At 34.3% G+C, this 12774-nt stretch overlaps 1 protein-coding gene across 1 annotated transcript in view; it reads right to left on the reverse strand.

The window, feature by feature from the left end:
- The window catches only part of ZFC3H1 (zinc finger C3H1-type containing), a 57280-nt gene that overhangs the window by 16722 nt on the left and 27784 nt on the right, over positions 1 to 12774 (reverse strand). Inside the window, exons 11-22 of the mRNA XM_072843278.1 lie at positions 12399 to 12520; positions 11691 to 11840; positions 8662 to 8836; positions 8279 to 8410; positions 7163 to 7705; positions 6968 to 7077; positions 5647 to 5778; positions 5419 to 5540; positions 4354 to 4455; positions 3898 to 4017; positions 2196 to 2379; positions 493 to 679 (exon numbers count right to left, since the gene is read on the reverse strand). Of these exons, the coding sequence (XP_072699379.1) occupies positions 493 to 679; positions 2196 to 2379; positions 3898 to 4017; positions 4354 to 4455; positions 5419 to 5540; positions 5647 to 5778; positions 6968 to 7077; positions 7163 to 7705; positions 8279 to 8410; positions 8662 to 8836; positions 11691 to 11840; positions 12399 to 12520 (2079 nt within the window). The remainder of the gene's footprint in view (positions 1 to 492; positions 680 to 2195; positions 2380 to 3897; positions 4018 to 4353; positions 4456 to 5418; positions 5541 to 5646; positions 5779 to 6967; positions 7078 to 7162; positions 7706 to 8278; positions 8411 to 8661; positions 8837 to 11690; positions 11841 to 12398; positions 12521 to 12774) is intronic.

A 12774-nucleotide genomic window follows, 5' to 3' on the forward strand; every position in this document is an offset into this window, starting at 1 on the left:
GCCTAAAGTAAAACTGCCTATGAATAGCTAAGTGTAAATGTTTTAAAATGTGTGTATTTTGGGCAGCCCAGGTGGCTCAGCGGTTTAGCGCCACCTTCAGCCCAGGGCGTGATCCTGGAGACCCAGGATGGAGTCCCACATCAGGCTCCCTACATGAAGCCTGTTTCTCCCTCTGCCTGTCTATTTTTCTCATGAATAAATAAATAAAATATTAAGAAAAAAAAGTGTATATTTTTTCCTTACTGATTTAGTAAACAACAAGAAAATTTACTTCTTCACTAAATATTTTCCTCTTGTTTATTCTAAATTTAAACCTGACCCAGGAGTGGTTCTGAGGTTATGGGACAATAAAAAGTTATAATATCTACATGCAGATAAAGCATATTACTTTATTAAGCTACATATTAATTTTTAAGATGATCCAAAGAATTATCAACACACAGATACACACACACAGACACACACAGAGAACTATTATCTTTTTCTACTCACAGTCCAAAAACTCTGATAATCAGGAGCATATTCAACAGCTGTTTCACACATTTCCTGCACTTCTTCCTTGGTTCCTCTTTTGGAGAACAATCTGAGGTAATGGCACCAAATTTCTGGATTGTCTTTATTGTTTTCCAAAGCTCGAGCCAGAACATTTAAAGCAGAATCCAAGGACTCTGAACATAGCCTACGTGTTTAAAAGAAACAAGAAGTTGTTTTTTTTTTTAAATGCTTCAAAATACTCTTAAATCAGGCTCATCTAATGAGTCCATTTTAAAGTTCCAGGAACCTACTGAGAAGTTAGAATCACCTAAGAGAGTTACATTAGGATTTTAAATCACACCAGTCCAAAAAAGGTCCTAATTTCCCACAGACCTAACGATTCCTTTTTAAGTTGATATTCAGGGAGTATTTACCAGATAAAAATACAATGTTATAAAACCCCTATATTATCAACTTGAAATGTACTTTATGTCCATATTCAGCAATACCTTTTATGAGTTACAGTCTTCTGGGAATGGGAAAACAATTCCCCCTCAAGGCCAGCTACTGTCAGCACAAAATATCAAAGCTTTCAATGTAACAGTTCTTTTCAAAGGTCAAAGGCTTGCTATCTCTTGAAGAAGATAACTGTCTCTCATGATTCTATTCATAAAATAATGTACAGTTCTTTTGGCCTTCACTCAGTAAATGAGTCAGAAAAGAAAACACTGTAACTTATCCCATTAACATGGAGATGACACACAAGGCAAGTTAAATAAGCACCGTATTCAGGTATGTGTGATATATTAGCACTCTAATGCTGCCTTACTGAAAAAGCTTTTATGTCAAGTTGTTAGACGGACATTAATAGCTTTCTTAAAAAATTAAATTATAATGATTTAAAATTATAATAATAAAAGACCATTCCTGCTAATACTATCAAAAAGTAGGAATTAGAAAATACAATAGGTTAGTGAGAAAAATCACTTATTTACCTTATACAAAGACACATAACACCACCCATAGAAAAAATGTCAATTCATCAGAATTTAGGTGTTCCTATAGAAGCTTTAAATCTCTACATAAAAATTAACATAAAATTTAACTTGTTCTATTGTACCAACATAATTTTAAGACTATCACTACTGGGGATGCCTGGGTGGCAAAGTTGGTTGCACAGCTGACTCGGCTTTAGCTGAGGTCATGATCTTGGGGTTGTGAAAACAAGTCCTGCATGGCGCTCTGTGCTCAGTGCAGAGTCTGCTTGGGACTCTTTCTTTCTCTGCTCCTCTCCCAGGTGTACTAGTACATGCACAATTTCCCCCTCTACCTTTAAGAACAAATAAATCTTAAAAAAAAAAAAAAAAATGGTTCCTATCACCACATGCCTTAAAAACAATCAATCCTTATACCACTCAGAATTTACTGTATTAACTAATCCTACTCTGAAAAAAGAGCCTACCAACTAGAGTTAAAAACTGGGGCTAATTTATTACCTACACTGAGCCATGAACAGAACTCAAGATCTTATCTTGAAGTTTTTCTAATGGCTTTTATTTTTTTTCTCTCATAGCTTTTAAACAATAGAGTGCTTTTGGCTTTGTCAAAAACAAGACTTCATTGATACCATGATGGAAATATGATTACCATAGATGAAATAAACTTCAAACACAAAAATATAAATGTGCAACAGTTGACACAAAGATTAGAAGTGGACCTACCCATCATTCTGATTCAAGTACTTGTACGCAAGCTTGAGCCAAAGTTGTACATGAGAAGGATTTTCAAGCACACTTGCTTCTAAATTAGCAATGTCATCAGTTTCATTTGTAAAGTATCTGACGTCATCTGGGGTGACAACCGTATCTAAAGCCGGAACATTTATCCGGTTCTCTGGCTGGAAGGCTGGAAGGAAAAGTATCATGAGCTTTACACTTTCTCTTATCCACAGACCAAGAAAACAATTGGCCTCATCTTTAAAATAGTCTAAAAATCTAAAGATTCAAAATATATGCAGTAGCTCACTTTAAGGTAGAATGTCATATAATTTACAAACCAGGGGGATCCGTGGGTGGCTCGGGGATCCCTGGGTGGCTCAGCAGTTTAGCGCCTGCCTTTGACCCAGAGCGTGATCCTGGAGTCCCAGGATCAAGTCCCGCATCAGGCTCCTGGCATGGAGCCTGCTTCTCCCTCTGCCTGTGTCTGCCCCTCTAGATCTATCATGAATAAATAAATAAATAAAACCTTAAAAAAAAAATTTTACAAACCAGAACACTTCTAAAAGTGAAAGGGGTGTTATTAAAAACTACACCAGGATTAATAGGTATAAACTAGGATTCTGCTGGGCAAACCAGAAGTATGATCTCTACTTTAAAGGTAAGTGGCATAACTTGATAATTCACATTCACTAAATAGTAAAAAAAAAAAAAAAAGTTATTAATTATGAAGGTAATTTATCCTACATTTAGAGAAAAAGTACATTAGCGTAAATAAGCACATGAGAGCATGTACCTATTAGATATCTGCTAATCCACAAGTAGTAAACAAATTATGTAAACTTTAATAAGAATGCAAACTTAGTATGTGCTTGACAATATAGCACTTCTTCATATTTGCTTTTTTCATTCATTTATTTATTCTTTGTGTGAGCCTACTGCATGTAAGAAAGCACAGGCTCGAAAGCTAAACAAAATACTACACCTGCCCACAAGGACACAGACCAGGCAGTAGGCAATCCCACACAATGAAGAACTGTATTAAATGCTAAATGGCATCACTGTTCTAAAAAAATAAAATATAAAATAAAATAAAATAAAAAAATAAAATAAAATAAAATAAAATAAATAAATAAAATAAAATAAATAAAATAAAATAAAATAAAATAAAATAAAATAAAATAAAATAAAATAAAATAAAATAAAATAAAATAAAATAAAATAAAATAAAAAAGGGGATGCCTGGGTGGCTCAGTGGTTGAGCATCTGCCTTCAGCTCAGTGCATGACCTGGGGTCCTGGGATCAAGTCCCATATCGGGCTCCCTGCAGAAAGCCTGCTTCTCCTTCTGCCTGTGTCTCTGCCTCTCTCTGTGTGTCTCTCATGAATAAATAAATAATCCTAAAAAAAAAAAAATAGAAGAGGGATCCCTGGGTGGCACAGCGGTTTAGCGCCTGCCTTTGGCCCAGGGCGCGATCCTGGAGACCCGGGATCGAATCCCATGTCGGGCTCCCGGTGCATGGAGCCTGCTTCTCCCTCTGCCTATGTCTCTGCCTCTCTCTCAATCTCTCTGTGACCATCATAAAAAAAAAAAAAAAAAATAGAAGAAACAAAAAGCCGAGCTACTAGATACACCAAACATAAGTAAAGTGTTAGAAAAAGATGGAACATCAGAATTTAATGATTCAGGGTCTTAAATTACTTCTTACCATACTTAATTGGTCCTGTAGACTGTTCCTCATCACTACTGAAGCTATTCTCTGAAACAGGTTTCCTCCAAAATTTTGGCTTCCACTTTCTTTTATCTTTGTAGGTTGTAAATGGTGGTGCTAAAGTAGACAGGAGAAGATTATTAGTTGATATAACTTGTTTTTTATAGTTTTAAAGGCTACCCAAACAGTATTCAGAAAGAGCTAAAATTATTGTTAGTCAGAAATGACATACATATGTATTTTCTACCCTAGAAAAAGATGTTTGTTCTACCCTATAAACATGTTACATACATATATACATATACATATGTATTTTAGAGAACATAATGCCATCCATATATATTTTGGAAAAATTTGCTCTCATAAACTACAAGGTCCTTGTGTGTGCATGTGTGTGTGTGTGTGTGTATGAGAGAGAGAGAGAGAGAGAGAGAGAGAGAGAGAGATACTCACTATGGCCTTTACTTTCATTGATATTGCTAACAAGGAGAACAGCCATCTGGTCCATTGACATTCGATCTTTATTTATTCCAAAAAGTTTCTCAACATATTTTTCTGAAATTAGAGGAATGTTATCCTCACTTACAAAAAGTATAAAAAACATGGATTACAGAGACAAGATTAATTGAAGAGTATATAGTGAAGAGTAATTTAAAAATTAAAAGAAAACATACATTACTAGTCAAAAACACATATGCCTCCTGGAAGGCAAGGCCTCCATTACCTTAACTACTATAGCAAATCTTACATCATGCACCCAAATTGGGTTCCAAAAACAAAGTATTTCTTGAAACAAACTATAAACAAGTGAAAATTAAAGTCCCAAACTGAGAATGATTACATAGATTCAGTGACTTTATAATTACCCTGTGTTGTGGTTAACACTAAGTTTAATAATCACCAATTCATTTACTTCCAAAACACTTGCAGTAAGGTTTAATATTTAGCAATAAATCTGGAGACAATCTTAATAATGTTTATTCACAATGTTTGACATTAATCTATGCTTCCTACAATATCAAAGTGTATAAAGCCCTTTTTATTTCTTTGTAGAATTTGAAACCACATTCATCTTAATTTCTAATCCTCCTCTATTTTTAAAATAATAAATAAAAACAGGTCTGTCTTAAAATCATTAATAAAATTGCTATACAAATATGTTAACATATTCTTCTAAATAAATTGAACCTATAGATAAGCTCTGTCCAAAGCACTTCCCGCAATGATGGAATGTGTGCAATATCCTATCGGTAGGTACTTAACACCAATGAGCTATTGAGCTCAAAAGTAGCTATCAAACACTTGAAATGTGGCTACTGCAACTCAGGAAGAAATTTTAATTAATTTATACTTGAATAGGAGGATATGGCTAATGACTACAATATTAGAGCAAATCTGGATAAAATGCTATAGGTGAATGTGAATTACTGCAACTAAAGACATCAACAACTGAACATAACATTTTTTAATTGCCTTTATTCAAATTTTCACTTGGGGGAACAAGAGGTCTTTAAATACCTGCTGCAGCAGCAATTTCTTCATCAGTGCTTGTCTCTGAACAACCAATCAGAGACAGATTATACGACAGAATGTCCTGGAACAGCTGCTTTCGGCTAAGTGTGTAATCCTGTGTATGCTGCCTAAAATAAAATGACAACACAGAAAAGATAATCACGTATATATCAAAGCCAAATAACCAAGGTTGCCTTTTAGATCATAAAATATTCACAAATAAAAACTACTCACCATTGACAATCATCATCATTACATGTTCCTGTTAAATCAAAACGGCAGAAACACTGATCCGGTTCAATCATGTTACTGTATGATACTGAGCTTAAGGGAAGTTTTTCCTTGGTTCGATAGTATGGACTAAATCTAAGGAGACAAAAGGAGGGGGTACATTATACTCCATACACATTCCCCAGAAAATGAAGAAATTTTTCATTTTTCTCAATTAAAATTTCTATACTTTGAGCTATTATCTACTAACTTAGAGCCAAAATGAACTCTAAAAAAACAGAATATCAACTGGTAGGGACAACTATTTTTATACCTAGAACACAAAAAGATCTAAAACATAAAACAACAAAAAGCCCTGTATTTTAAAAGTAGTGTTTTCCAGGCTGCCTGGGTGGCTCAGTTGGTTGAGTTCGACTCTAGATCTTGGCTCAGGTCATGATCTTAGGGTCCTGAGATCAAGCCCTGAAGCAGGCTCTGTGCTCAGCAGGGAGTCTGTCTGAGATTCTCTCCCTCTGCACCTCCTCATGCTCAAATAAAATCTTTAAAAGTACTGTTTTCTTATCATATAATAAAATGGTATATAACATTCATATTCCTTGCACATGTTACCAGGCAACAAAAAAACTAGGGGAAGAGTCTACACCACCTGATAGGTGCTTTATTATGATAATTAAATCCTACCCACTTAACAGTCTCACAACTTCTGGAAGTCTTTTTAAAGAGACAACCCCCACAAAGTTAATCATCTGAGAATGTCTAAATCAATTTTATGAAAGCTGGCCAATGCATTCCTTAGAGTAACAGTAAACTTCTTTTTAAAATTTAAAAATCCTCATTTGATTCTAGTTATTTTTCCTAAAATCCCTAACAGACAGTAATCCAGTTTCTCCACAATTCTCCCAGTAACTTGGTAAGAATAAACCCAGTATGAGCTAAACCTTCCTGATATGGTTCAAATCTGACAATAAGGCTATTTTATTTTCCCTAAATGACCAAGTTCATTTTTAGTCACCATGACACAATTATTTTTTTCATTATTTCATTATCATAAAATATCCAAGATTATACTGTCATTAAGATCAAGGAGCAGGGATCCCTGGGTGGCGCAGCGGTTTGGCGCCTGCCTTTGGCCCAGGGCGCGATCCTGGAGACCCGGGATTGAATCCCACATCAGGCTCCTGGTGCATGGAGCCTGCTTCTCCCTCTGCCTGTGTCTCTGCCTCTCTCTCTCTCTCTGTAACTATCATAAATAAATAAAAAAAAAAAAAAAAAAAGATCAAGGAGCAGTCCTGAAATTCCAGCTCATTGAATGTTTCTTTTATACCTGTAGGACTTAAAAACTAGAAGAGGACTATGGTAGGGTCTAAAAGGACACGGCTTCACTTCTGTTGTTTTACTCTGTGCTGTCACAAAATCCACATCCACAGAAATCTCCTACGAAAGAAAAAAGCCATTACATAAACCAAATAAGGCTAAAATGAATCCTAGATTTTATAAAGCATATGAAATGTTCAGTTACCTGACCATGTAAAGCCTTTTCTGTAATGCCTGTAGTGGTTTTTAAAATCAACTGTTTTAAGCTATCAGCTTTTGAATATAATTTCTGTAATTCACCAATTTTTAACCCCAGAAAAAGTTCTGGTTTTTCCACTGTATTCTTAGTAGGTTTGTTTATGCATTCTTTGTTAGGTGTATCAGTGTGCTTAAGGTTAGGTTTAGTAAAAGAATTAGACTCTAAAAATGATCTTCTTCGTTCCCTGTTTGAACCAGACAAAATCTCATCATCAACATCATTTTCCTCAGTGTCCAGACTTAATTTATCTTGAGTCAGATCGTGAAGCGACGGTTGAGGTAAAGAAAATTCAGGTTCCTCTTCCACAACTGGAGCAATATTCTGTTGTTCCTTTGCTTTAAGGGCCCGTGCTTCTTTTAGTTTCTGAATTTTCAGGGCATATTCATATTCTAGCTTTTGTAATCGTCTTTTTTCCATAGCAATCAGTTCTGCTGAATGCTTTCTGGGACTTGATATTGGAGAATTGTCCAGTCTCATCATTTTGTTTGGCTGGGGGAAGAAAGTGATAGACATATTTTACATGGCTATGATTTCATAAACAATTTTTGGTAAGATAAATGTGTTATCCCTACAACATAAGGCCAACATTATAAAACTAAATCACTGATGAGAGTAAAATATAAAAAGTCCCCAAAAGTTATGCCAGTTAATCTGGCATAATCTATGGAAAACAAAAAACAGGGATCCCTGGGTGGCGCAGCGGTTTGGCGCCTGCCTTGGGCCCAGGGCGCGATCCTGGAGACCCGGGATCGAATCCCACGTCGGGCTTCCGATGCATGGAGCCTGCTTCTCTCTCTGCCTGTGTCTCTGCCCCTCTCTCTCTCTCTCTGTGACTATCATGAATAAATAAATAAAATCTTTAAAAAAAAAAAAAAAAAAAAAAACAAGAGTCAAAACAGTAACTATAAAATAAGACTTTCAAAATGTGGATGTCATTTAAAAACAAAGCTTTAATCTTTCTGAATATGCAGATAAAAAGTTATTTTATATATATCTTACCCTCAAAATTATCATGAAAACTTTCCCCTTTCCAAAAAGAAAATATTCCTACAAACAACTTACTCCAAGGCGATCTTGTTCCAGTTTACGTTTTCCTATTTCTTTACTGGCCACTGCCTTTGCCCGAGCAAGCTCTTCTCCATACTTTAGAGTCAAAGCTTTCTTAATGGTAACACGTTGTTGAACTTTGTGAATCTGAAAATACAGGATAATTCTGGAAATATAAATGTAAACCTTAGGAGAGGAAATACCTTCTTTAACACAGCAGCTTTAGGGTATTCACCTGAAAATAAAAATATTCCAGTATCATGTCACAATGGAAAACAATACAAAGGTTCTATATTTTGATGGTTGTGATTTATGCTTTTGTTTGACAAAAAATTTGGCCCACAAAAATGTGCAGTAAACATGAGACTACAATAGCTTAATTTAAAAAAGAACATTACTTGTTCCTGAAGCTTCTTTAAAAACATTCTGTTGACACTGAGAATTTTCTCTGTTGCCTGAAGCTGTTCTGTAAGTTTTGTAATCTTTGTTTCAGCATTTCGAACGGATTCTTTCTTCTTAGCTTCTTGCTGTACGAGATTCTTTAAAACAGATTCATCTTTCATCAAGAGAATCCTAATTGGGAAATAATAAAATTCATATGTTTTTAAACTAGTGGACTAACACCATCAGAATAAAATATTTACAAAGCAGTAGCTCATTTTACAAAATATACTGCAGTGGGTTAAGAATCCGACTCTTGATTTCAAGCTGTGAGGTGGTAAGACTGAGCCCCCACAACCAACTCTGTGCAAGGTGGGGAGTCTGCCTAAGACTCTCTCTACCTCTCCTCCTCCCACCTGCAGTGCATGCACGCTCTCAAATAAATAAATCTTAAAAAATATGTGTATTGCTAACACACAGATAAGAATTAAAAGGATAATTGGGCAGCCCTGGTGGTTCAGCGGTTTAGCGCCACCTTCGGCCTGGGGTATGATCCTGGAGACCCGGGGTCCAGTCCCACATCGGGCTCCTGCATGGAGCCTGCTTCTCCCTCCGCCTGTGTCTCTGCCCCTCTCTCTCTCTCTCTCTGTGTCTCATGAATAAATAAATAAAATCTTTAAAAAAAAAAAAATTCTAAATCTTAAAAAAAAGAATTAAAAGGATGATTACTTTCATATTCACTAATCACAGAGGTATTCAAATATATTATTACATTTTATGAAAGGAACTATAAGGGGGATCCCTGGGTGGCGCAGCGGTTTGGCGCCTGCCTTTGGCCCAGGGCGCGATCCTGGAGACCCGGGATCGAATCCCATGTCGGGCTCCCGGTGCTTGGAGCCTGTTTCTCCCTCTGCCTGTGTCTCTGCCTCTCTCTCTGTGTGACTATCATAAATAAATAAAAGTTAAAAAAAAAAAAATGAAAGGAACTATAGGTCTGAACAATGTGAATTACAGTTAAAAAACTACTACTAGTAGATGTGACTGAATCTGACCCTATATAACCCCTGAAAGATGAAGACTTAAGACAAAAACTGCTTTAACATCATTTATAATACTCTTAATACATAAACAAATAAGCATCTAATAAGCATAATTAAAAGCACACTTACAAATCTCTAACTCATAAAGCAAGAAAAAGGAAGTCTGCATTTTTAAACAATATACAGATGTAAAGTTTGGAACTGAGAATAAAAACAGGACAAAAAATAAATGTATGGATATAAATTTTCATTTTCTCAACTACTGAATATTATAGTTAAAAATATTAAGTATCTTTCCCAGGAGATACTATATTTCAACAGTTACGAAAATTGACATCTAGAAAGAATCATACAGAGAATATGTGATAGAATGGAGAATAGAAAGATTAAAGAATTTTTTAAAACCTTTTCACTTTTTATTAGCTATTAAATAAATGGAACCTAAATGAATTTATTTCAATCTCCTTTAAAACATACAAAATACCATTTCTTATTCATAATTTTTTTTTTCTTATTCATAATTTAAGAGATCTATGGTCACCACAGCATTTTATTTATGGAGCACATTTTTCAGATCTCTAATATCAGTAATGTCTTAAGCATTACTGTATATCACAGTTTGACCAGGAGCAGGTTTTCTTTCTTAGTGCATAAGATAATGGCATGCTTTAGAAGTAATAAAATATGGTAGTTAGCACGAAGACAAATATTCAAAGTTGAAGATGTTTATAAACACTATTTTAAAATGTATTTCATTTTGTTCAGAATACTTAATCTCCAATGTCTTGTTCAGAAATGGAGAACAGAACATACTTTTGTTTACTTATAAAAAATTTACATAGTCATTAACTCCTTGAAGGATCTATGGTGCCTTACCAAAATACTCCAAGTTACATTGTTTTTTCATGATTTAAAAAAGATAAGGTGGTTGTAAATTTCTACCTTTTTCCTTTCATTATGTAACTATGGGTGGGTGAACTTTTGAAACTTGCTTTAAAAACCATTAAATTATTTACACATTGTTAATGATTTTTAACATTAAGAGTTAATTCCTCACTAAGATCAATTTTTACAATCAAGCTTGGAGTTTATGAATTAGTTATTAAAAACAGAATAAGGAATGTCTTACCATTCTTGAATAGAACCTCCCTGTTACATGTGTAAACTTACAGGGGGACTAAGAACAAAATTCATTAAATGCTGATGTTAACTAAAGCCATTTTGTTCTTCATCAACTAATGATTTCAAGGTGTATGGAATGAAAAAGATGTATAGCCATATCGAATATAATCATTTCTATCAAACATATGCTAATGGTCCTCATCACACACCAAAAAATTTGTAACCATATATATGGGGATAGATGTTACAAAACTTACTGTAGTGACCATTCCCTAATATACACGTATACCAAACCATTATGGTGTACATCTGAAACTAATATATGTCCATTAAACCTCAATAAAATAATTTAACTTGCCTAAATATGCTAATGAATTCTATGATTCATTATGTTCATCCTGTGAGGTTATACATTTTCAAAATTCTGAAACACCAAACAACACATTGATTTCACAAAACATGTAAGTTTAGGATCATAAATTAATATTCACACACTTATAACATTTATAATAATGCCGTATTTGACTATGTGTCTTACTCATCAGACTGGGTAATGACTATTTACAACAATCAAGCCCACCTTTAACAACATATGGTTCCAATGAAGGTATTTCAAAAAGATATCAAAGTTTTAAAAAAAAATCCAAAACAAGTAATTTCATAAATGTTTTTAGCAGTGACTAAGCCATGTATATATCTGCAGGGAAACAAATCTTTCAAATCTTGATATTTCTAAACATTAATACTATTACTTTATGTAAATGTGTAATTCAACAAAATGACAGCCACTCCAGTATACTTGTTGACATACACCACAAAAATATATTATTCCAATATATAACATTTAAAAATATGCCAATATTTAATGAGATAAAGAGGCTCACCTATGTTTTTTAAGTTTTGCTTCTGCATCTGTAACCTGCTTAGTAACCATCGCTATTCGGCCAATTCCATCAATTTCCACATCAGAGTTTGCTGGGGATGACGAACTTGTCTTCAGCTGATCTGATTTAATCAAACGCTGTTTCTCTCGACTAAAATAATAAAAGTAGATGAATTATACCAAAGCATAAACTAAAATTATTTATCCTTAAACATCTATTCTATTTCATAAAATAAAAATATTAGTCATATTGGCTAATAACGATGATGATCAATAACCATGACAAAGATGCCATTCAAAGCTGAAAGTCTGCATGGTATAGAGTTGTCAAATCACTATGTTGTACACCTAAAACTGGTACAACACTGTGTGTCAACTACATTTTAATTTAAAAAGAGAAGAATATTGCTGATTCTACTAAGTATTTTTTCAGCTTTACTAAGGTAAAAGTGACAAAATTATTTAAAGTATAAAAAAGTTCATAGTAGTAGTAGTTCTCCTTTATTACAACTTTCATCTTTTTCCAAGCTGTTTATATCTCAGTGTGCCACTGTATTCAAGTCTATAAATGATCACCTGTGAGTTATCTTGGATAAAATCAGCATCACTCATGACAAAAAATTGTGTAAAGACTAAGTACTGAAATAGCACATACTTTTAAAGTTAATTACCACTTAATGGTAAATGGTAAGTGGTAAATGCCACTTACTTGGCAATTTCTTCCTTTAACAATCTATACTCAATCTTCTTTTCTTCAGGCAAGGCTTCAGGTGTCCTCATGGGATCGTTTTCTTTTTCAGATTTTGGGGGTACTTTTGGTTTTGAAGCTTGCTAGAAAACAGTTGAAGTCCACCAGATCAACCGCTTTTAATAATCCCACACTAAGATTTGCACTTTACATTGTAACCCACTGTACATTTACATATTTAGAAATAGAGGAGTAATTCATAATTATTTCCTACTTCTTTTAACAAGGCAGCCTACTCTACTAACCACAACTTAATTGTAAGACCTAGTAAGCCCTACAGTTTTAAAATAATTGAACTAAATCATAGTAACCAACATATGTAATAATAAGAATGAGG

Source organism: Canis lupus, chromosome 11 (genome assembly GCF_048164855.1).
Source record: "Canis lupus baileyi chromosome 11, mCanLup2.hap1, whole genome shotgun sequence".
NCBI classification, from domain to species: Eukaryota; Metazoa; Chordata; class Mammalia; order Carnivora; family Canidae; genus Canis; species Canis lupus.